Source organism: Phlebotomus argentipes, unplaced genomic scaffold (genome assembly GCF_947086385.1).
Source record: "Phlebotomus argentipes unplaced genomic scaffold, Phlebotomus argentipes genome assembly contig_15, whole genome shotgun sequence".
NCBI classification, from domain to species: Eukaryota; Metazoa; Arthropoda; class Insecta; order Diptera; family Psychodidae; genus Phlebotomus; species Phlebotomus argentipes.
Genome location: NW_026776181.1, coordinates 1660643 through 1684707, shown reverse-complemented (window position 1 = coordinate 1684707; position 24065 = coordinate 1660643). Strand labels below are relative to the sequence as shown.

Sequence of the window (24065 nt, the reverse complement as noted above, 5' to 3'; positions counted from 1 at the left end):
CGTTCTTTCGCATTTCCACAACAACGCCACGGCGCATGATTGGCAAAAGGGGAGGGAAAGCACTCCACTGATAAGAGGAACATGTGGCAAGCTGACGTATCAACAAGCTAACAGGTTTCTGAGATGATTGAGTCACTCACCTGAGACTTTGACCCTTTCCATTGATAAACAACACCCTTTTTCGGATTCAGATGGTTGCAAAACGAACCGTTTTTATTTCAATCCATCGGGTTCAGAGGTTTCCAGTCTAGAAACCACCGCCGCCTCCCCAGGAAGCGTTCACCACGTCCTCCTCGTTCCAGTCCTCCGTGGTTGTGGTCGTCGGAGGCACAATGGGCACCTCATCGGCCCAATTCGTGGTCTCCGGCTCCGTCGTCTCGCCCTCGTGCGCGGTCTCGGTCTTGGGCGCCGGCAGAGGTTCCTTCACGGCGGCCTCCTCCTTCTCAGCCTCCTCTGGATCGCGGTAGAAGAACAGATCCACCACCACGTCCCACTTCTTCTCACGCGAGATCTTGTCGCGGAGACGGAGCACCTCGCGCGCCAACATCCACCACATCAGGCCGATGGAGTAGATGGATTTAGTGTTGCACGGAATGGCGATGTCCACAAAGCGCAGCGGACTGTCCGTGTTGCAGAAAGCAATCACGGGGATGTTCACGTAGGAAGCCTCAATGATGGGCTGGTGATCCGTGGAGGGATCAGTCACGACCAACAGACGAGGCTCGCGGAAAGCCGGCTGGATCTGATTGGTAAACGCGCCGGGGGTGAATCGGCCGGCAATCGGAGTGGCACCGGTGTAGTTGGCGAACTTAAGCACAGCTCGCTGGCCGTAAGGACGCGAGGAGATCACGTAGACCTGCAAGGGAAGGCAAGAAGTCACATTACAAACTCATGTCACTGATTGGGAGGAAAATATTGGCACTTGGAGAATTCTATCAGTGAAAAAAGGGGTCATCAGACTATGTCAGACCCGAAAGATGGAAACCATCATTTAGTGACTCTCCTGTGCTGTTCTCGAAGACAACTCACACTTCCTTACCTCCGACATGTGCTCGATGGCAGCGATGGCGCGAGCGGCCAAGAGGAGCTTCTCCCAAGTGCGCCCCAGATTGATGATGTGCACACCATCCGGACGCCTCTTGAAGACGTACTGCTCCATCTACAAGAGCCCGGAAAAACACATGTGAAAACACGCGCTTCAATGAGCGATTTCCGGAAGCTTGTCTCACCTGGAAGTTGACCTTCTCGGAGCCCAAGTGGGTTGTTGCGGCCAACATCTTGGTCACATCGTCCTCCTTCAGGGACAAAATATCAAGTCCTCCCGACATTCTGACGTAAAAGTGAGCAACGAATACCTATAAAGGGTGATAAAAAAGGAAATTGTCAGCCCCTCGGTCTCGGAAAAGTTAACCCCATCCACGTGGTTCAGATATTTGGAGTGAAATCTCAACAAATCACAATAAAACTGCAAAACCTCCACATGCATCGTGCTCGTGAGGGATTCATTTTGCAATTGAACCGTAAGATACTCCCTAATATTAAGTAAATTTGAGTAAAATCGAGGAATTTTCACTCACGTCTTGTATCTGCGGCTGGAACTACGGGCAAAATGGCCGAGAGATGCTATAATCTTGGCCAAGCAAACACGCTGTCAAAAATTATGGGAAACAGTGCCATGCTATTTCGCTCCTTTCGTGTTTGTACTGATAAGAAATCCTCGTGCAAAGGCGTTTTCCAACTAAACGGCGGCATGAAATGTCCCCATTTTCACCACAGAGTGTTTAGTGAGTGTCCGTGAGTGTTCTTCAGTGAGCGTAAGGTGGCGCCGAATGGTGAGAAAGACTGGAGCGGAGGTGGAAAAAATTGAATTTTTTTGTTGGAACGCACTCAAATTCCGGAGATTCACTTGCATGCAAGTAAGTTTTCGCTTCCCTTTGACACTGGCAGCGCATATTTCCAACTTTGTTTGCGGAGGAAAGCCGCATCACGCAAAAGGGTTGTTTTGTGGCCTTTTTCTCACGCGAGGCGGGCGTTTTTCTGTGTGAATTTGTAGTGCGGATTATGCACCAGGCTGCCGTAAGGAGATCAGACACTGAAAAGGACGGTAACTGCGACATGGAGTACGAGAACACCGAGACGGCGCTCGATTCGAGCGGCAGCCACCAAGAGGAGGAGAATCAAAATGGCGAGGACGCCGCAGACGTCCAAGAGGGTGGCGAGTCGCCGGAGAAGGACTACGTGTCCGCTAACGATGACGAGGACGAGGTGAATGACGAGGAAGGCTCAGAGGAGGCCGTGGAGGACGCTACAGCCAAGAAAATCAAAAAGGCGGGCAGAGCCAAGAGCGCCGCGGCGGAGAAGAAGAAAAAGAGGGGCAGGAAAGCGAAGAATGCGAACGGCGTGAAGAAGACGCCTAAGCGATCCACAAAGGAGAACAAGGCACAGAATGATCAGGACGACGATGATGAGGAATATGAGGTGAGCCGAAGGTGATCAGAGTGAGTGGATGGTGTTGTTTTGAGCATTTGTTTTGATTTCGATTCAGGTCGAAGATATAGTGGATCACAAAACCGTTCGCGGCAAGACGCAGTATCGCATCAGATGGAAGGGCTGGGGCGAGAACGATGACACCTGGGAAGCAGAAGACACCCTCTCCTGTCCAGACATTGTCGCCCGATACAAGAAAAAGGTGAGCATCGCATTTATTCCTGTGACAAATTCGGAGATTGTAAAGATGCTGCTCAAGAAGTTGCTTTTTCAAGACTTGAAGAGTGAAAAAATCGATTTCCAACTTGTGGGAAAATAGCTTTTGCTCTTTTGTCCCTAAAAGCATCGCTTCTTGCGCTTCTCACAATTCCTTATCTTTATTAGATTTATCACTTTTTTCATTGTATACAATTCATTCAGTGACATTATACATTTCGTATTTGGTCCATTTGAAAGTACTCTAGCCCGATCTTGCCTATGTTGGCCCCGTTTGCACTGAGAGAAATAACGCAATATTTCAGAGATGCCCAAAACGAGTTTATTTTGCATAGATACTTTCTGTGTCAAAGAAAAAAGGGTTACTGGCATGAATAGAACGCATAACAGCCGCCAGACAGCGCTCTAGTTCCTTGCCGCTGATTGGTCAAAACTGCTTTCGTCACGGTTGCGTCATTCCCATCTAGGCAAGCCAAGAACGCCGCTTGAGATGCCACAGATAGTCGGATGTTGCTGAAAAGCCTACTTAGCAACACTGTGGTTATGTCCAATATAATATTCCCTTGGCATGGTTTCTGCGAAAGCTACTGTGCTGTAATATAAAAAAAAAAACAGTTCAATTTTGATTACGTGCACTTACTTTATTGTTTCAATAACTCTAAAATCTCAGTTTTATGCTACACAATCTTACCCAGTTAATCCCACGTTTCACATTGAAATGGCTTTCTGATTTGCCTTTTTTAGAAAGTTTTTACCGGGAAATGGTTAGAATCGAAAAACAATTGTTTTATTAGTGCTTCAAAGCACGAATTGGCTCACAAAAATGAAAAAAAAACACATGAAAATATTTTCTGAATTTCATAGAAACTCATGGTAATTAGAAGTAAAAACTATAGATTATATTCAAGTCGAATACGAACATACATAACATAAAGTACATTGGAACAATTCTGATCAGAAATAGAGGTTCTGTGGGAATTAAAACTATAAGAAATGCCTTGAATACGAACACCTAAGAAATTGATACAATTTTTGCAATGTTTTAATAAAATGAGTAATATTACGACACAGAACGGATTTTAAGCAAATAGTAATGCGTTAAAACTAATATTTAATACTCTAAACAGTGTAAATTGGTGAACTGATAGGCTTTCAAATGCGTAGAAGGCGTAGAAGTATGGCCTAAAATGAATATCAGTGGTTTCTAGCAACAGGTGATTGAATTCTTTCCACAGTGTTAACGAGTTTCCCCATTTTCTCTTTCAGGTTGAGAAGGAGGACGGAGGCAAGAAGGCTGGGAAAAAGGGGGCCAAGCGCAAGGGCATCCCGATCAAGATCCAGCCGAAGGCGAAAGATCGCAAAGTGGAGGACGAGAACCCGGAGAAAGAGTGGGAAGTGGACAAACTGATCGATGTGCGCTACAAGAAGAACAAGAGTCGGGAGTTCCTGGTGCGATGGAAAGGATGGGGTGCGTCGTATGATAGCTGGGAGCCCGAGAAGTTCGTCAACTGTCCGGATTTGGTGAGAAAGTTACTGGATAAGCTGGAGAATATGAAGAGTAAAACGCCCAAGACGCTTCGCACGGCACCCAAAAAGGCGGAGCGCTACTCAACAAATGTAAAGTCAAAGGGTGTTCGCACATCACGCAGACACAACAACAAGCAGAGGTAAATTTCCATCCCACAAAGAGAAAAAGTGCGTGGCAGAATTTTACGATGATATTTCTCACGACTTTTCTTTCTAAATGCTCTCGCCTGTGTTCGGATATCCAGGAAGACGTACTTCGATGCCGAATAAAAGAAGGAATTATAAGATTAATTACTAAAAGAAAATTTTTGGATGGATAAATTGAATTAAGTTCTGAATGACGTTAAAAAATGGATGAAACTACAAATTAATTTTACAATATAATTTCTTTCTGAAATGAATTATTTACTTTTAGTTTATTGTTTTAAGATTTATTACACTTCAAAAGAAGTGAAATACAATTTTCTTTCCATTGTAGAAGTGGTAAATGTATACTCCAATAAAGACGAGAAAAATTGAAAATATAAAACGTGCAATGCAGTCTTCAAAATATAACCTTAACGTCTTTTCTGATAGGTTTTGAATCATTTCATCGCCAAAATGAGTTTTCCCTTGCTCATATCTGGAAAATGTAGTAAAGATGGATTATTGTTTTGTTAGCCTTAATGCATTAAATCGAAAAGTGCGTTTAGAAAAGAAGAGTTTAATAGATGTAAAGAATACTTTAAGTCGTATTTTATAGTACTGATAAGTTATTTAAGCTTCGATTTTTCCTACGAATTTCTCTTGTTTTCCTCACACTTCAGTCTTCTGGACAGAACACGGGATTCTCGATATTTAGCCATAGAAAAATTTGAAATGAGAATATTGTGTGTTCGAATAAAACAAATTAATAATTTCTAAGAGTTTGCTTTGAAGATTTTCTTTTTGATTTATATTTTCTCTTGATTTTTTTTTCACAATTTTCACTAAGGATAGCTGCCCTTTGAAATTGTGTCTTTTGTGATCTGCAAATGATTTTTCACATGATGTATAAATTTCTAACGATCCAGGTACTAATCTTCCATCATTTTGTAGACAGTGATATTAATAGAATTATAATTTTATTCTACGAACCGCAAATCAAATTTATTTGTTGCATTTATGAGGATAAATCGATATAATAAATTTGCAATTTAAACTTGGCCGAATGAATAGAATATCACTTTGACCTCAGGTAATTGACTTTTAACCTTTGTGCAGCGTCATTCCTCGGAGGTAAGAAGTTGAAAATACTGAAATAAGATAATGTAAAATATTAGTATATGTATTTTATCATTATGTAGACCTTTTTCTGAAATATTTTTTTCTTCTAATAGTTTCATTTTATATTACAAAGATTGCGCCGCTATTCCCCTCACAAGTCTGTGGCATTTGAATGGCTGCTTTCCCATAGTTTTCAATCCTCCAGAAAATTCATGACATTCAAGTCGTCAAAATTAGTCAGATTTTATCGAAACTATGAGATTTCTCATAGCTTAAAATATGTAAAAGCATATAAGATGTTCTCATGCAACGCGATACACGAGTTTTTGCGTAAAAATATGTTCACAAATGTAATTACGCGCGAGTTTTTTTGATTTCGGAGATATTTGGCGGTATAACAGAAAGTTGCGCGCTCGTGAAATTCAGCGCCGAATGACTAGAGGGCTCCACATATCTTCTAAGCAAATTTGGTGTGATTTCTCGGTTTTCACCAAAGTCGCTTTCCGTTTAGCGAAGACACATTGAAAAAGCTCTCAAATTTTACAATAACTTTCTTTATGAGAAAATAACTAACATTAATATTAATATTTAATAACTAAGAATTTTTATGATAAGCCAGAAATCTAATGATGTGAATAATTATATTTGCACCAGTTTTGAATTAACTCGATTAATACCAGAGTAAAGCACAATGAAATGCAATAAAGCAGTAGAATGAAGAAGTTTGCTTTCGGCAATGTTATTGAATAAATTACCATAAATCAGTGATAATGGACAATAAGGTGCATCAGGTGGAAGAAGGTTAAGCACTAATTGCTCGTGCCCCATGTTAATCGTATGACGAGCACAATAAATGTATTCTTGTCCTCAAATTGGAAGAAAATACGAAACAATTTATTCTGTAATTGACCAATTTTTTTGCTTCTTCGCTGCGCGTAGGATTCATAAAATTCCCCGATATTGGAAATTTCAAAAATATTTGGCCATGTTTCGATGTTAATCCAATTACGTTCAGAGACCTCAAAAAATGACGGGCATAATTTTCTTGTAGGAAGGAAAGAAACACATTCAGTGTTTCATAAAACGCAAACTAATTACATACCTCATTAATTATATTATGTGCATCGAGTACATAAAGTGAAACAATTTGCACTATTTCGCTGTTAAAGATGCCGATAAGAGAGTTGATAGTTGAAGAAAAATGGTGAAGTGAAGCTATGATGATTGTAACGTTCAAAGTGCTTAAAGAAGTATTTCATTGCTGAACTCTAGCCTCAGGAGCCCTTCCATGGATGGTCATTTGGATCGATAGTGGGGCCGATCAGATGTCTTTTCCCTCTGCCGAGTCCTTCAATAATGAATGCGGCTAAAATGTGGCGCGGAATTGGGTTGGATGTGGTGTGAGGCGCACTTCCTAAAGGTTGTCTCTTGTGCTGAGAATTTTACGCCTCCGTTTTTCTTTAATTTTTTAGCACGCGCGAGAGACGCTAATTGAGAGGCAACGCAGAAAAATTTCCGTGAGATGTTTGGGTGATTAGAAAGCGGAATTCACGTATATTACTTCTTAGATAAACAGAAAGTCATTTAGTGAGATCGATGACCAAAAAGATGAGCTCTCAACACATCAATGCATCCCAGATATTTAATCCAATTTCCCAATATAGAGACGCTTTGGCTCTGTTCTCAGGTTATCTATTTAAACCATTTTTACAAATATATAATGTAGTTTATCCATTGAGGTGACTTCTTCTTTGGTTCCCAACATGTCCACACGGTTACTCTTCACGATCACATGCACTCTGGCTCACTGCTGGCGGAATTCTTGGTGTTTGGGGCGGGAAATGGCGGGAAATGTGTCAGCAGGACGCGCGTGGGCGTCTAGGACTGCACGAGGAGTGTGAGCGCCACGACGCCCACGAGGATGGGCAGCGAGGAGGCCGTGGGAAAGGCTCCACTCTCCATGGCGCTGGCCTTCTCATGGCTATTCTTGGACTTGGCCACGGGTTTTGCGTCGTCCGCCTGTGGAGGGATCTCGTTGGCGGGCGCCAGAGGCGGCATGGGGGCCTTCATGGTGGTCGAGGACGCCAGAGGACTGCTCGATGGCTGTGGAGCGGCTGCAGCCTCCGTGGACAGAGGCATCGCGGCCGATGACGGAGCCACGGATCCCACTTCCTGTGCCTGATCATCGGGTGGCAGCGTGACGTAAATTGTGGATCCGCTGGCTCCACTCTCACCGCCCTGATTTGCGATCGTGATGTGATCCTCTTCAGCCATACTCGTCACCATCTCATCCAACTCCTGCGCCTCATCGGAGGGCGCACCTTCGGCCTGCAGGGCACAAGATGTTGCCGCGAGCAGGACAATAAAGTAAAACACCCACAAGAAATTCTCCATGGCTCTAATCTCTCCACTCTAATCTGCACACTTTCTACAGCAGTGTCTCACTGATGTGGGAATAGATCAACAGTCCAGATTTCACTCCACACACTTCGATGGTCGCCACAGAACTGAAACGCTTTTATTTCACATGCAAGTATGAAATAACTGGCGATGAGTGGGGCGCGCTCCACTTTGCCGCGCAGTCGAGGAGGCTTCAGACTCATTTTCAGCACCACTCAGGCCAACCAGGTGGTCGCGCACGGATCCACTTCCCACGAAAAGTGAAACAGAAGCGGGTCAACCCCCAAAACCGTGTATCCTTGGTGCACACCCTCATTTGGGTCAATGTCGCGGGGATTCCCCGCATAATACAACTTAAAAATTCCACACTTCCTGTGAAGCCGCTAATCGACAGGAAGATCTTAACGCTTCCTTTCTGCATCCAATCTGCAGCAGAGATTGGATGATTATTATCGATTTGCTAAAGTGCCTTTTCTAATCTTCAATTATTCAAAATTTCGAGAGAAGCATAACGTAGTAGAGAGTAATAACCATTGCGGCAGATTGGATAATTTGTATTAAATAATTGCGTGTATAATGCGTATGGTTCGTATGAGTTCAAATATTCAACCGAAACTTATGATTAAACATTTTTACTAAAACCTCGAGATGCAAGCAATTATTAAAGGAAAACATTCATTTCATATTTCAATCGCCAAAAGACTGAAATTATTATTTTGATTGGTATTATAAAAGCTTTTTGATGTCTAATAAATTTACACGTTTTGTTATTAGGCGATTGATTAGTTTCATTATTATTGCTATTATGCAGTTGAATATAAATTTGGAAAGTTATAGGAAAAGAACCTTATTTGCTTGAAAGCAACACATCCTGCTAATTTTTTCTAGAGTGATCAAAAATAGAATTTTCAACCTCGAAACATTAAACACGAGACTTTTTAACCATATTCAATCAAATACCAGCGACTATTATTGGAAATTTTCGCTTTTAAATTCCAGGAAGACTCCATTCACCACCAATATTCAATAAGACTTCAATTAAAAGTGAATCTATTGGCATGTTTTACTTACATTGTGCGAATGATGCCCCTGAAAATGGTCTAAGCACTTTGTAGGATTGCCTTTGAGGAAAATAACTCCAAGTCACTCGCCCCAAAAGAGTGCTGGAAAGCATTAACATGAGAAAAAAACGCCTCCAATTAGTCGGTGAAGGTTGAAAATTTCCCCGCTGAAAGAATTTTGAGGCACAATATTGTGTGGTGTGGAAAGATTGATGGATTTGGAAGTTCTTTTTTTCGGTGGGCCGGGATTTTCCACCCTCGGAAAGTCTGTAACACAGACAATGATGTTCCATTTTTCAATACACGAGACATCAGCCCTTCATGACGCCACATCAGGTGATTTTCCCACCCAGAAATAAGGACGGGAGGGGAATAATTATTTTGAAAAGACGTATTAAACACTGACCTTCACTTACACACACCTGATAATATGCCTAACCTGCGATGATGTTCATAATCCTATTAATTCTCCTTTAATTGGGACCGCTGTATTCATTGATAATATAAGACAGCTCATTTTTTCATGTTCAATTCAATACGCTTCTTATATTCGTGGTTGTTTCACAGTAAGGTTCAATTTTATCCATGAAGAGATTCCAACAACTTCCCCTCAATCAGTATAAATTGCAAATTTATCGACAAAAATGTGTGTATGGTTTATTTCTTTCTTATACAGTTTTGTTGTGTGTGTATATATAAGTGGTTGTTTTGTTTTCTTCTTGTGTAAACTCCATTCCAAAGTCACAAGAAAAAGGAAGAGAATTGAGAGGTGCAAAATTTTTTTTACAAATTAATTATTCATTGTGTGTGTCTATAAATTAATTACAAACTAAATTTCTCACACTCTCGCATAAATTGTAATTTTACGGCTAAAGCTTAAGACAGACAGAGACAAGGAGATAGTAATATAAAATCACCTCGAAAGAGGAAAAAATCAAGTCAGTACAAAAATACCTGTGATAAAACCTAAATTATGTACATGTAATAAAAAAAGTGGGAATAATCCTGGGTGTAAAAGGGTCCTCGAAAAACCAACATCAGTCATTTTGTTAGATATTATACCTTCAATTGTTCAATTTCCTATAAATATTTCATTATATCTCTACTATATATTCAATTCATCAACATTGGAATTAATCTGTCTCGATTATTACGCATCTCAAACTACTCGAGCGCGATACAGTCGCAAGAACATACAGTGGTGAGCACGAAGAGCACGTCCCAATCAATTTTCCTCTCCTCCAAAATTGATTAGCACAGCGGAAACCATGAGAATTCCCAGTGAACTTGTGCTTACGTGCTGGCGAGGCGTTAAAAAAGGTATTTACTCGACTTTTCGCAAATGATTTTCACGCAAAGAGTGAGCAAAGATGTTTTGCTTTGTCGTATTTCATATTACTTTTATATGGAAAAAGTAAATAAATACATTAATATAGTTTTGTGCATTGCAACAATCATAAAACCGCGTCACGAGGTCGCGCTTTGCTCAGCACTTGATCTTGAAGCAATAAAGAAATTGCCCGCTGTTTACGCGCCCTTCTGTTCGCCGCTGGATCTTCACAAAGTCTTATTGTCACTATAGAGAGGGTGAAAAGTGTCTCTAGAGACTAATGAATGGGCATAAATACAATGCAGCCGGCTTCAGTTCTGCTGCCTGATGGGATGAAGATATTGGTGCTGAAGAGGCGGCGGCGGTGGAGCCGCCATGCAGTTCTGCTGCTGCTGCTGTTGCTGCTGCTGCTGCTTCGCCGAGCATCCGTAGCCACTTCCCGGAGGAGGCGGCGGCGGCACTTGCTGATGACCATTCCCCGAGGGCTTCCTATCGTTCTGCCCGCGCGTGCAGGAGTACGTGTTCAGGGGAATGTCTCCATTGGGCTGCTGAGACGCACCAATGCGGCCCGTTGGAGTCAGAGAGGATCCGTGGTAGGATCCGTAAGAGCTGTCATCCGATTGCGCAGATTGTCCTCGATTGCGAGCACCGGAAACCCCATAAACTGAGTCAGGTCTCCTCGATTCGCGGTCATATTTGAGCCCATCTCCTGCACTTGGAGCTGTTCGAGTGCCATAGATGGGCTGGAAAGTCTGGTTCTCATTCTGACGAACGGCAGTGCGAATTCCGTAGATACTCTCAGAACGCTGCTGCATCTGGTTTTGGACGTTCTGATTCTGTAAGTGGCTGCTCTGTGTCTGTGTCACGCGCAGTGGGTAGAGGCTCTGGGCTGGCACAAGGGGTCCTGGTCGTGGAAGCGCTCCCATGTCACGGTTGATGGCAGTGTTGCTCTTTGTGTAGACAGACTGAGACCGATTGAGATTCGCACGCGTGAGTGGCGGAGATTTGCAGTACAGAGATCTGGTTCCTCCATAAATTGGCTCCATCTTGGTCTGCGGCGCCGTCGAGTAGAGATTTTGCGGATACGGGCCACTCGTTGTCACTCCGCCAGCAGATCTGTAAGTGTTGTAGGCCGATCCGTGGAACTTTGGCAAAGGCAGAGTTGGCTTCTCTATGTCCACGTGATAGTCCATCTCATCTTCGGATTGCAAGGATGAAGAGTCATTGTCGCCGGAGTCCTTGGAGCGCTTCTGGTAGCGCTTCGGGCTGAAGATGTACTCGTAGAGCAGGCCACACACCATGCCTCCAACCATGGGCCCCATCCAGTACACCCAATGATTGTCCCACTTGTTGAGCACAAATGACGGTCCCAGAGACCGCGCGGGATTCAGGTAGGGCATCTGTAATTAGGTATTCCTGTATTCGAGAGTCTCTGACCGTGAATTATCTCAATCAATGATTATTATATAATGAAATTCTCATTTACATTAATCAATCGATATGCATCGGCTCTCGTAATTATTGGTCATTATAGGTAGTAAATCAATGATGGGGGATGTTCATAGTGGCATGTGGAAATTGCTTTCAAATTATACTAAATGAATTATTATTTCATCACAAAAATAACCCGAAAATTGACACAGCTTGGATATAGAAATAGAAGAATATCACATTTTCCAAATAAAGCTAGAGAGACTCTATCCATTTTGCTATCCATTAAAAAACCTCTTCCTCCAGAACATGAAAGCTCACATGTCATATCGTAGGAAATATAGTCAAATCTCTGTATGATGACAATCAACCGACACCACCAAAGGACAAACCATACATTTGTACATATTAATTCAAATCAATAAATGTGTCACGAGGAAATTTAGGTCCCCCGTAATCAATATTTAATATCCTGTTAAGTTTGTGTAATGACCGCAGTATATATACCTATATCTAAAATGGGCACAAATTGAAAAAGTCTCTTCCATCCAAACTGATTAAATATTTACTTCTGATGGACAAAAAAGTCTAGTTATTAGTTGGAGACAGTTGGAAGTTTTAGAACAGTTGCACTCTGATCGATTTTGATGGTGCGACTGTAACATTTACGATGTGAAATGGGTCATTGCAAAAGGAGAGAGTCTGCAGCGTTTCCTCAATTGAGTATGTGTGTCCCAAACGAACCGAAGGAGTGCTCCATGGTCGTGATTCTTCCTCAATTTCGAAGAGGATAAATCTCCGGGATACGTTTCGCCCTCTTCCACAAATCGGCCCAGGTAGGAGAATAAATTATAGAAAAATGCGAAGACGATATTTGATGTCTTTTGTTGAGCCATATACGACATCCTGAACGAATTATTTGTGATCCTTCTGTAAGGCATAAAAGAGGGATTCGTGACAAAAGGTGAGACGCCATTGTTTGCCCTCGTACAAGTTTTTCATCTCTTTCTCCCTCTCACGAAAAGGACCTCTTTGGCCATCATGCAGTTAATGCAATTCACAAGAAATTTTCTTTTAACTACTTTCAAGGTGGGTCAAATTCGATAAATTCCTCTCAACATGCGCGAAGAGCAACAGAAATTCTTTAAGAGTAATTTCAGGCGGTCTTCCTGCTTTGATATTAAATTTCTTTCTCATATTTTCTTTACCACTAATTGGTCTTCGAAAGACATTCTGAGAGCAGGTGCTCTGACTTGCTCAGCAAATCATCGATACTCACGGAAACGAAGCTGCAAGCACTATAAGCAGCGCCGATGGTCAGTGAAGACGCTCCTAGATATCTTCTGTACGACTCCGTGGAGACAAAATACGCCAGCACAACGACAAACGTGAGAATAAACTCTACTCCAAAGCGCTCCCAAGCTGCCAAGGCGGAACTGTGAGAAATCGCAGCCTGAAGATTCCCTTGATATCCCGGAACAGTCACACTGGAAAGACAATAAAGCGCTGTTTAGCATTCACCATCAAGTCAAATAGGATGTTGATTTTCACAATCGACTTTCATTTAGAATGTTATGCTGAAAAATTATTGTGTGAGTTGGACATTAAAGTTGATTGCAAGTGATGTAGTTTTGGCACGAAAAATGTTGGCAGTGCTTCAATAATATCATGTTTATCATCGATACTTCTTCCACATGAGATTGTTTTACCAGGGCAATAAGACAAAAGACGAACTTAATCAATTTAAAGTAGCATTGTGAATTTAGATTCAAATATTCGTATTAATCTAAGACACATACATTACAACCTTATTTTCTGATCAAAATGCTTAAGTAGATTAATGCAAATAATACTCTTTGAATATGGAATGAAGTGATAAATCGATAAACATCTTTGCTAATAAACCGCAATCCCATAAGTATACTTCTTAGTGTCCTCTGCAGAATAACCACATTGTGAGTTAATTCCGTGGTAATTTCTCCATCGCCCGAGGTCCCTTGAGTTGGCCAGAGTAAAGGGCAAGTGCAAATAAATCAAGCGGCAAATTTGAGTGCCCTCCTCGACCTCAATTGTGTTCCCTTTGTCTGCATGCGAGGTGCAAGTGAATTGGAAGTAAATGAATAAAAAGCATCCTAATTCAAATGAACACAGATGCGATTACTGACCTACAAAACTGAGTCCTTCTGCGCCACATCAAATAGCATCTGAGCACCCTTATTACTACCCAATTGTTTCCCATGCCATAAAAAAGTCCTTTGACACACGATTTATGAGTATTTGCATAAAATCTCACCCTCTCGCTTAGTGGTTTTAGTTGCTGCTTCATCTCCAAAACCCTTGCGCCCGATGGCGAGTGGGAAAAAAAGTTTTTTGGGTGAAAGAGTGAGGATGAAAGTGCCGTATCATTGCCCAACAATGAAACCACTTGTCCATATAAATATAGGGAGAGAAGCCACAGTGAAATGTTTCAATGCAAAACTCAGACATTTTTTTCATGCCACAAAAAAATGTATATTCTTGTATTTACCGAATGGCACAAAGACTGGAATATTTGCCTTTATGATTTATCATTTTTCTTTTCTCTCGGATTTTTGGCGCTTAAAAGATAAAAAATGGATTCGATGAGAATTATTTGTTATACCAAATTGAAAAGATTTCGAATATAAACGGAATAATGCTTAGAACTACATTTTGAGGGTAAATGAAGACAAGAAAAATACTCATCAAGATATGCCTAAAATTATATTTGGCCTATTTCGTATGAAAATCACAAGTTGTGATAGAAAATTTAATAATTTTTTTAACTGGCATGCTTTTAAAATGTTGCAAATTTTCAAAATTCAATTTTAAAAACATATCACAATTACCTACGTGCAATTTTTTTTGAGATTGATGTGAAACGCAAAAATTTGAATGCCTGGCAAATGAAATTTGTCATGTTTCGCATAACACAAAAATTTATCGGACATAAAAATATGTCATATTTTGTACACTCACATGAAAGAGCCAATAAATTGTACTGCAATTGGAGTGACAAGATTGTTGGTGATGAGAAACGCGCATTCAAATTTGAGGTGATAATTGCTAACGCGGGGACAAATGAAGTACAATCAAGTACCTGAGAAACTAATTACTTCCCCCAAAGCCTTTGGCCACTGGAAATGGAGACATTCTGTGGTGATTCATTGTAATTAGCCGGCTTAGGGCTCATTAAGCCACATCCTGACCCAGATTTCACCTCTCCTCGGCAGGGCCAAAGGCTGCACACAGTGGATGAATGAGGCAGAGGATTTTGTAATTCCCATGCAGAACATTTAGGAGCGACATAAATGTAGATTTTGTTGTGCTGTGCCTCTGGCGTTGGCATAAAACCCCATCCCTCTGCAGATGATGCGCCCGACAAAGTGTGGGAATGTTTAAAGTAATTGAACAAGTGCGGTCTTCACTACATGTTCACATGGGAATCATTGACAGACTGTGAAGAATTCACCCAATCTCGTGAAAGATAATTCATCAAATTTATCCGCATCAGTGGCCACAATAAAGAGATAATTACTTTGGCGATTCTCACCCTATCAACACAATCTATCCGTTGAGGGGTGGAAAAGACTTGAGGGTGGGATTTTAAAAAGTGCAGTTTAAAAAATTTGCAGCATGAGCGAAAATTAGGCGACATTGTGACCTCATGGCGAGTTCAACATCCTCTGCCCACTTTACACATGTTTCAACCCGCGAACCTCCCATCAAAACAATCACCCAACCTCAGCCCTAAAAACATCTTCCCCTCTGACTGACTGATACACTTCCATCCGGGCAAGTGAAAAAGTCTCTTGAAATTTAATTCAATTACACAGAAGATCAACAAAGCAATTGGCCATTAATTTAGCCCACGAAGGGGTGAAACCGCCGAGGGTCGAGAGTGAAAGTTGCTGAGAACAAGTGTTCGAAGGCCCTTTTCCCAACCACTAACCCATAAATTTTCCCCTTCATGTGAAATTGATACTGTTGTTGTTTCCCAGTTGACACCCCTCAAGAAATTTTATTGTACCACCACACAGCCTTCCAGGGACATGAATAGATTTTAATTTTCGATCATCTAGACACCGCGAAAGGGAGTGAATATTGCCTTGCTTTTTGCGTTCTTCTATCAAAGAAAAAATTCACGTCTTTTCCTTTTCTCCAAACCCCAAACCTCCCACTTCACACCACAAGTGCGAAGTTAAATCCATCCATCATCGCGAACAAAATTCATTTCCTTGGGATTTCACACGCCCCACCATCGGAAAATCACCAATATTTTCCCTTTCCCAGCGGGAGATTCCCCCAAAGTGTCGATGGAAATCCATTCGAAATTGTGTGGCCCATTTTCCGCCTTCTCACTCCCCATTCGACTCTATTTCGCCTCAACTTGATCACACAGCAGGAATTTTATGCCAAATTGAACGCTGGAGAAATTTCTGGCGTGATAAGTTGCGACCAGTTCTCAAACATAAAACTTTTGTAATTGAAAAAAAAAAAACAATAACCTATCACAGGAGCGAATTTGATTTCGTTTGCAAATCGCGTCAATTCTTAGTATTTGCTTCACCATGAAGGAAGAACACATCCCAAAGAATAAATACTTTTTCGATCGACTAAAACCACCCTCTTCACTCTTCCTTGTGATTTTCCCCTGAATGTCTAATACAAAACTCAATGTGCTGAAATCTTGAGGACTCCCATTACCATAAAGACGAATACTTGAGGGGCAAAAAATGACCAATTTGGGTGAATATCTCCTGCCACGAACACCTGGCAACCACACTTCCGGTGTATTTTAGTCCACCGAGAATGTTTTGATTATTCCATGCACACGTTCTGCCATTGTCCCCACGAAATAAACACCCTACCACATTCTCAAGATTTCACTGGATGTCACTGCCTTTGGACAAGATAGAAGAATGAGGCCAAAGAATGCCAGAGATGATGGCTGTGAGGGCAGCAAAAAAGAGCAGCAGCTGAAGGGTCAAATTTCAAGACAACTTTATTGGATGGGGTTGCAGAGACAATCGAGACAATTAATCCTCTCTGCGGCACACTTCCTGGTTCTTGAGGCGCGCGGGAAAAGTCTCAACTGAAATTTTTAATAAGATCATATTTTCCATGTGCGCCGCCGACGAGGGAAAGAGTGAGTGGCTCCGAGAGAGAAACACCATTACGCCACCCCTTTGTGCTTATCAACCTAAACAGCCCACATGTGTTAACATTTTTTCAACCCTTTTTTGTGTCTCATCCGTCTTTTTTGCTTCGCTGCACCCTCAAATTAATCCTTCCGCGTGGCATAACTTCATAAGCAGACGGGAAAGTGTGGATTTTCTGATGTATCTCCGACTGTTTTCCGAGCGGGTGCGCGAAAAAAAATACGTTTATTGGGATTAAATAAGACCAAAAACCAAAAATGAACCGAATGGAAGAGGAGTCTCTGTAAGTGTTAATGGGGAAAACACCCCTTTTTGCACCAGTTAGAATGGAAAGTCATACAAAATTCTATCAACTCCCAGCGTTTCCCATCACCGTTATGATCTATAAATTCTTCCCTCGGGAAATGCACTTTGCCTCCCAATAAAACTCTTAACACTGCTTATATATATACAGTTTCGTGGCAAAGATGCAGTCTTCGTACATTCTGTGAGAATTTTTTGTCTAAAACATTTTCCCTTTTGCCCAAATAAATCTGTCGGTGGATCAACTTCGTAATATTTTCGCCATACATATAAGAGCGCTATTCACTGACTTTTCCTCGCACGATGGAGACCTTTCACATACAAATTTCAAATTCAATTTTAATAAATTTCCCATTTCAATGGTGTTGCGGCGAAGTGAGAAATGGAAGGCAAAAGTTGAGACTTGAGAAAAATACTGAGCGAGTTCTCTAGGGTTGTTCTGAGAAGAGTCAAATGGATTTGACGAAGTCAAAAGAGTGTGGTGTAATTAATTGTGAGTCTGCTTGAGGAACACATTGTGAAAAATTGGAAGAAAAAATATGAGGCATAAAGAAGAAAGAAAAACAGGAAAACATGCAGATGCTTTCAATTTTGTCATTATCATCCGAAGTCTTTATCTGAGTGTGTTTCGAATCATATCACAGATATTGTGAATAACCGGTGGAAAAAACATTACCCTTCAAATCATAAATCTGCCTTATTTTTACTTTGGCACCCACAAACAGACTAATTACTAATATCAATATGAGTATAGAGAATTGTTTACAATTCTATAAGGAAATATATACAATGGAGTAAATATAAAATACTCATGAGAATCCCAACTTCCATCTGCTTGCGCTCCTTATCTCATCGGTCTGTCTTTCCTTGTAATCTCGCATGCTGTTGACAGAGTCAAAGAGGGTGGTTATAGAGAGTCTGTGAGGTCAAAATTACAGTACAGAAACTTTTTCCGCGCCCCATTAGCTACAGAAACTCACATTTCGATGCACGAGAACGAAATTGGGCCGGTCACGAAGGCAAGAGTGCCATAATACGATGATGAGGTGAATTGTGAAAACTCTGTTCAGTGTGTATTTTTATATGATCTCTCGACCACCTGCTCCTCCACTTCACTGGATTGTGGACACGATTTGTGCATTCTTTGCCAATTCGCAGTGCAGAATTTTAATAGCTCTTTCGCCACTTTTGCCTCTGTTTTCGTACTGATGGGATTTTGCTTAGAATGCGTATCTCATTGCGTCCCAAATCTTTATCGCGCAATTAGTCCACGCAGGTTTGCCACTCGATGATGAGGCGAAAAAACGCGGTTTTTCGTTGATGATGAAAAATAAAAAAAAAAATATTCTGCTTGGCGATCAAAAATCTTCCCGAAAAGAGAAAATTATTGCTCTCGAGTGATGAGGAAGGTTCCAAATTGAGTGTGTTGCAACATCGACAATCTTTCGGTGCGCGGTTCATTCTCTGTCGAAGAAACCACCTGCCCTTTTTTGTGTGCAACACACACTCGTCTGAATTTTAATTTTGTCAGTTTGTCGATCTCTCTTTCGTCCGCTTTGGTCTCACATCCACCCAGAAGCGCGAGAGAGAGAGAGAGGTGGTGAAGGATGAAGGAAGGAAGCCTGAAAAAAGGCACATTCCAGTCATCCTCAATCAATTAAAAATCGAAAATCTTTAATTAATCCCTGCGCGCTCGCAAGGATTCCGCGCTCGTCTCGTGCTTTGGCAATCTTGCAAATCACAATTTACCATATGCCTTGCATTTCTTAGGCTGTCCAGTTGCTTGCCAGAGAGGGCAACAGAGCCTCAGATCGAGGGTTGCATTCAGAGGCCCAAATCTAATGCCACCATGTGTTGCTGCTCGATTCTTTGTTAGAGACTCTCTTTTTTCCCTCCTCCAACATCTTTCTGACAGGCACAGCGAAAAAAAAGACCCGAATCTCTGTTACTTCTTTGATTCTTCTCTTCAGCATGGTCGGCTTTTTGTGCCATCGAGACACACTGAAAACATCTGGCCTATGATGCCTTTTATGTCTCTTTTCATTCAGGCAACTACCCTGAGATCATCTCAAGATACTCTCACTCCATCTTCCATCCTACACTCTGCCTCACTCGCTGTGCCCATTGCAATAACCCATGATATCTACTCGCCAAGCAAAGGATATAAATTGGAAGATAAGGCGAACGTGGAGCAATCATGAGTTCCAATTTTCATCCCCAAATTTCACCGGAAATTGCGATGCAGGCAGAAGGAATAAATTATGCATTAAGAGCTGAGTCCATGTTTGAATTTCGGTGAGGGTTATTATTTTAAATTGTGTAAATTACACCCGAGGCCCCTAACACGTGTCCACTAGGATACTCTCCACTCACTTCTTTCGTGCTCACCCAAAAATGAAACTTCACCTCGCTTAGCAAATGTCGAAAACCAGAGAATACTGGAATTCGCACGAGTCCTGTTTTGGACCATCATCTGGTTAGTCGTTTTACATCCGAATCTTTTTAATTTGCAAATAACTTTATAAGCCCATGACTTGATCCATAATCTCTGAAGTCGTGGAAATCATGCAAGTTCTCAAAGTTGCTCCACTTTCCCCTATTCTTTACAATTTTAACTCAGTTTCTTGTCAGGGCAGATGGAAATTGAGGTATTGTATTGAGGAAAACAATTATTTTTGGCCACCAATTTCAAAAGCAGTCGTTTGCGGATCATCAATTAAATATCGCTTATCACACACGAAATTATTGAAAAGAAGTTATGGGTATAAAGAGTAAGAGATTAAGAATGCAATTAACCGCTACGACGCCATGTGACTGAGGCGACACGAGAAGATTGTTAATTTTGGAGTCTCTATAGCGATTTTTATTTGTATATCGAACGTACAGAAAAACCACCACCTGCCTCTGGTTTTTAACTCCTTTCTTTCAATCTCTCTCGCCACTTTTTGTGGCCTCTCTGCACACTCGCTTCTGCTCAGAGAAGTGTTTCTTCGTCCTCTTTTGGGGCCCATCAGGCAACTTTGAGGGCTTTGGACCTTTTTACAACAAATTTCGTTGGTTTGAGCATGAAAATCACTCGGATTTTTGTGTGTACAAAACATCTGTCTGGCTCTTCCTCTCTTTCAAACCATTCCAGCCAGAGAGAGAGCATGATGGTTGAGAAGGAAGCAGCAAGATTACTGGCAATTTGACATGGGTACTCACCCGTATAGAAGAGCTGCCCCAGCAATTCCTCCTCCACATTGCGCCGTGATGTACATGACTGCCCTCAGAGGCGACACCATTCGCACCACGGAAAGGGCCAAAGTCACTGCTGGATTGATATGAGCGCCTGCAAGGACAAAAGAGTTGAATCAACTGCATTTTCCCTCACACCAAATTGTGCGCTAATTAAATAATTAGAGAGACAACATTATGGCGAGTGATCGGTGTTTGTCACACGATCTCACCCAGCAAAAAACCGGGAGCTGTGGCGGAAAAGATCACAAAGATCACCCTAAGGGGGAGCATTCCAAGGAGTAGAATGACTCTCATCAGGGACTCACGCTAGCCCCAGTGCAAATGATAAGGAGGAATTTTAATTGCCGGCGGCATCCTGAAAGTTTCACCATCAATATTATCAAGAAATTCACGTGCAGAGCAAAAATTGCCACTCTCAGACTTTCCATCATCTCTTGCGCGATATCAACACTGTGGCCAGCAAACTTTTCGGCCTCGACGCGTCAGCCCCAGCCAGATGATTGTGGAAGAGGGAAGCGCAAGAAAGTGTAATTTTACATCAACATCTCAACCAGGTAATTTACAATCTCATGCGCCATGGAAATATGCAATAAAGTGACATAAAATTTGCATAAAATTACGACAAAGTGCCCTTCTTTGCTCCCCCAAGAAGGTTGTCGCGCCGAATTTACCGGGCCAAAAAACTTTGGACACATCTGGATTGGAGGTTCTGACTAATAAAATGCCTCTGGAAATTCTTCACCTCCTTGTGCATACCACATTTCGCTAATCACCTCATGAAAACGCTTCACGAGACTTGAGGAAAGATATTAAAATGAAAGTGAAGGACGAGACATCGTGTTCCTCAGGATTCACGTCAAGCTTGTGGAATTCTCTGCAGATGAGCATTCTCAAGTTTAGTCGTAAAGTTTAAATAGAATAGTTACACTTGGCTTAGCCCTTTTAAGTCCATGTCAATCACTGACTCAGAGATAAGCATTATAATTCACAGCCAGAACATACAAATGAAGCATGAATATTCATCATTAATTTCGCAGCATAATTAAATGCTATATGGTTTTGAATAATTTCCATCTGCAGTCTGCATTTGCTTTCAATTATCGCTCTTCCATGGGAATTCCCTAACACACCAAGGAAGAGATTCGCCCGTTCTAAAGCTTTCCCAACTTTCATCATCAATATAGCTCATTTTAATGCAGTCACAAGGCATTGTAAAATGAACTTAAGAACTCATCCCTAATGATATTCCGCACAAAGTAATTTCTCGGTGTGCAAGGCGCCAAAATAACCATATGCAAATATTACACACAATTTCAAGTTGTGGGGAAAAATTCTTACTGTTTGCTCATCTCGTTGAGAATGATTTAGTGGAATTTTATGAATGTTGCAATGAGATCTGTAAATCGCACAATTTTGGTTAATTTACGAGCGACAGGAATAAACGGTCGTCTCTTCCTCTTGCAATGCAGTCAATATAGTTGGGCGGTGCACACCCTTTAAGAGAGGGTGCTTTTGACCAACTCCTCCCCTTGGAAAATGGGGGAAAATGCAGTGCTCGGGAGATGTGAAGAAAAGCGGAAGAAGTTGTTGGAAATAAACTGGGAAAAAACCACGCGCAAAGGAACTTTCGCATTTCACGACAGAAAATTCTTCTGTCCACTTGCCAAAAAAGTCTCCCCTTTTCGCGCGCTCGTCTTTGGGAGTGGTGAATGAACTCTCTTGCCAGCAGATATGGAATTAATTCCCATCGTCATGGGCGAATTAAATAGAAAATCAATTGCACATTTTGTCCCACTTTTTGTGTCCATCAAATGCCATTTCCCAGAATACAATCATCCCCAGAGAAGCTGAATTGTGGCGCCTCTCTGAAGAACAATTGAAATCTGTAATTGCATTTGCTCAACTGCACGGGATGCTGCCACCCATCCGGGGAAGCAATTCGTCATCACAACGGCTAGTGTGGGGGTGGCTCACCTGAAATGTGCGAGAAACACTGAGTGAGAGTTGCAACGGCAAAGCCAGAGGCCAGAGCAGTTGCCAAGAGGACGCTAGAGACGCTCGCCCCGACGCCGGCACCCGCTGCGGCTCCGCAAACGATGAACACGTAGAAAAATGAGGCAATACACTCGGAGATAATGGACCTGTTGCGAGAGAAAAAGCACACACAGTTTAGAGTTTAGCGACAAACTGGAGGAGACGTGATAACAAGGGCAAAAGACATGCTTGACTGCGGATATGTTCAGCTTTTCCAGCACAATTGAAGATGTATTTTTCCCCGACTCAAACATCATCGGCGAATTTCTCATTCGCTCTTTATGTAAGGCAAGAGAAATGGATTTCGCAAGTCAAATGAAATGTGATATAATTAATCGTATATTGAAGATGGGACTAAAACATTGACTTGTGGAAAGTGCAATGATCGAGTTTATGGTCGGTCAATCACGATTTGATATCAATTAATCATTTGAAATCACTTCTGACAAATGTAATTTCTTCTATCAGGAAAAAATTGGAATGCGTGGGAAAAGTTTTTTGACAAATCACTGAATAATTAGGGAGAGTTTTTCGAAATTTGTTATTTTGCAAATTCAAATATTCTCTAAGTGCATATAATTTTCTCATTTTCAATGGAGAAACATTCTGCACATTGGAAGTTAGCAGTCTTGAATTTAATCACTCTTCAGTGTGGTGAGCATTTGAGAATTCAGTGCCAAAATATTTTCCATTCATAATCTCTGCCCGGAAAGTTCTTGTTTTCGTCTTTGTGCATTTCACTTGTGGAAAGACGCATTTAATCCTCTTTCCCATCAGTAGAATTGCTACATATTTCTGTTCAGCTCTTAACTGCAAACGGACCGCATTCTCGTGGGAATTTTTGGGGAGTGCACAAGACTTACCTCCAGAACTCAAGCGTGCGGATCTCAGCCTGCATGCTGGGCCGTGAGACTCTGCCTCCAACGACGATCACGGCGCCCTGGTTCTGCTCCTTCCGCAGTATCTCGAGGCGCTCAAAGAGGGACACGATGTGGTAATCGAGATTGTGCTCCGGCGGGAGCTGTAGACTCTCCTCGGCCATCCCTGACGAATGCGCGCTCCGCTGATGAAGAAGTGCACTTGCAATTCGGCAATATTGGCACAAACAGTTTGGGCGCACAGGTTTTTGCACGCCGAAAGTATCCAATTACGCGATGAGAGCACCAACTTGCCCTGAATCTCTCACCCAGAAATGAGACACTGGAGGATTCACATAAGAGTCATGACTGTGGAAATTTTGTGGTTCCCTCGTCAAGCAGACACACTCTGAATTGGGTGTTTATATGTGCAAAAAAGCCACTATGAAGACCTCTAATTATTGCTCTGACCAGAATTTATGATGAGTCCATTGAAATTTGAGTAGCACAACAAGCAGACAATTGGGACTCCTTTTCCTCCGGTCAGTGAAAGGCCAATTGTGTGTTGGGAAGAAATCAACTATTCACATCAGGCAAATGATGCCAATTATTCAATTGATACTTTTATGAATAAATGAATGTATCACCGCATGAGACACACTCTTCAAAAAAATTTCACTCAACGCAATCTTCTTGCCACTCGAAAGCAAAATGCAAAAATCACAAATAGGCGCCAGACGGACGATCCGCGTTT

The 24065-nt window shown here is 41.8% G+C and overlaps 3 protein-coding genes across 4 annotated transcripts; 1 reads left to right on the top strand and 2 right to left on the bottom strand.

The window, feature by feature from the left end:
- Positions 1 to 177: 177 nt before the first annotated feature.
- LOC132262977 (small ribosomal subunit protein uS2) lies at positions 178 to 1690 on the bottom strand. Its single transcript, XM_059762501.1, has 4 exons — positions 1578 to 1690; positions 1230 to 1355; positions 1040 to 1159; positions 178 to 856 (listed from the first exon to the last, which is right to left on the bottom strand). The coding sequence occupies exons 2-4, from the start codon at positions 1326 to 1328 to the stop codon at positions 248 to 250; spliced, it is 828 nt and encodes a 275-aa protein (XP_059618484.1). The 5' UTR covers positions 1329 to 1355; positions 1578 to 1690; the 3' UTR covers positions 178 to 247.
- A 5-nt stretch (positions 1691 to 1695) lies between these two features.
- Positions 1696 to 5420, top strand: LOC132262976 (M-phase phosphoprotein 8-like). Of its 2 annotated transcripts, XM_059762498.1 has the most exons (5): positions 1696 to 1916; positions 2054 to 2478; positions 2546 to 2689; positions 3970 to 4370; positions 4476 to 5420. In XM_059762498.1, coding segments are annotated over exons 1-5 (996 nt in total). In that variant the 5' UTR covers positions 1696 to 1915; the 3' UTR covers positions 4501 to 5420. The 2 variants fall into 2 exon arrangements, with proteins under 2 accessions (XP_059618481.1, XP_059618483.1); XM_059762500.1 differs by lacking the exon at positions 1696 to 1916 and having other exon boundaries at positions 1943 to 2478.
- A 4171-nt stretch (positions 5421 to 9591) lies between these two features.
- Positions 9592 to 23496, bottom strand: LOC132261947 (neurogenic protein big brain). Its single transcript, XM_059761007.1, has 5 exons — positions 23318 to 23496; positions 22395 to 22561; positions 20385 to 20511; positions 12977 to 13184; positions 9592 to 11666 (listed from the first exon to the last, which is right to left on the bottom strand). Exons 1-5 carry the CDS (start codon positions 23494 to 23496, stop codon positions 10578 to 10580), a joined length of 1770 nt encoding a protein of 589 aa, XP_059616990.1. The 3' UTR covers positions 9592 to 10577.
- Positions 23497 to 24065: the final 569 nt, after the last annotated feature.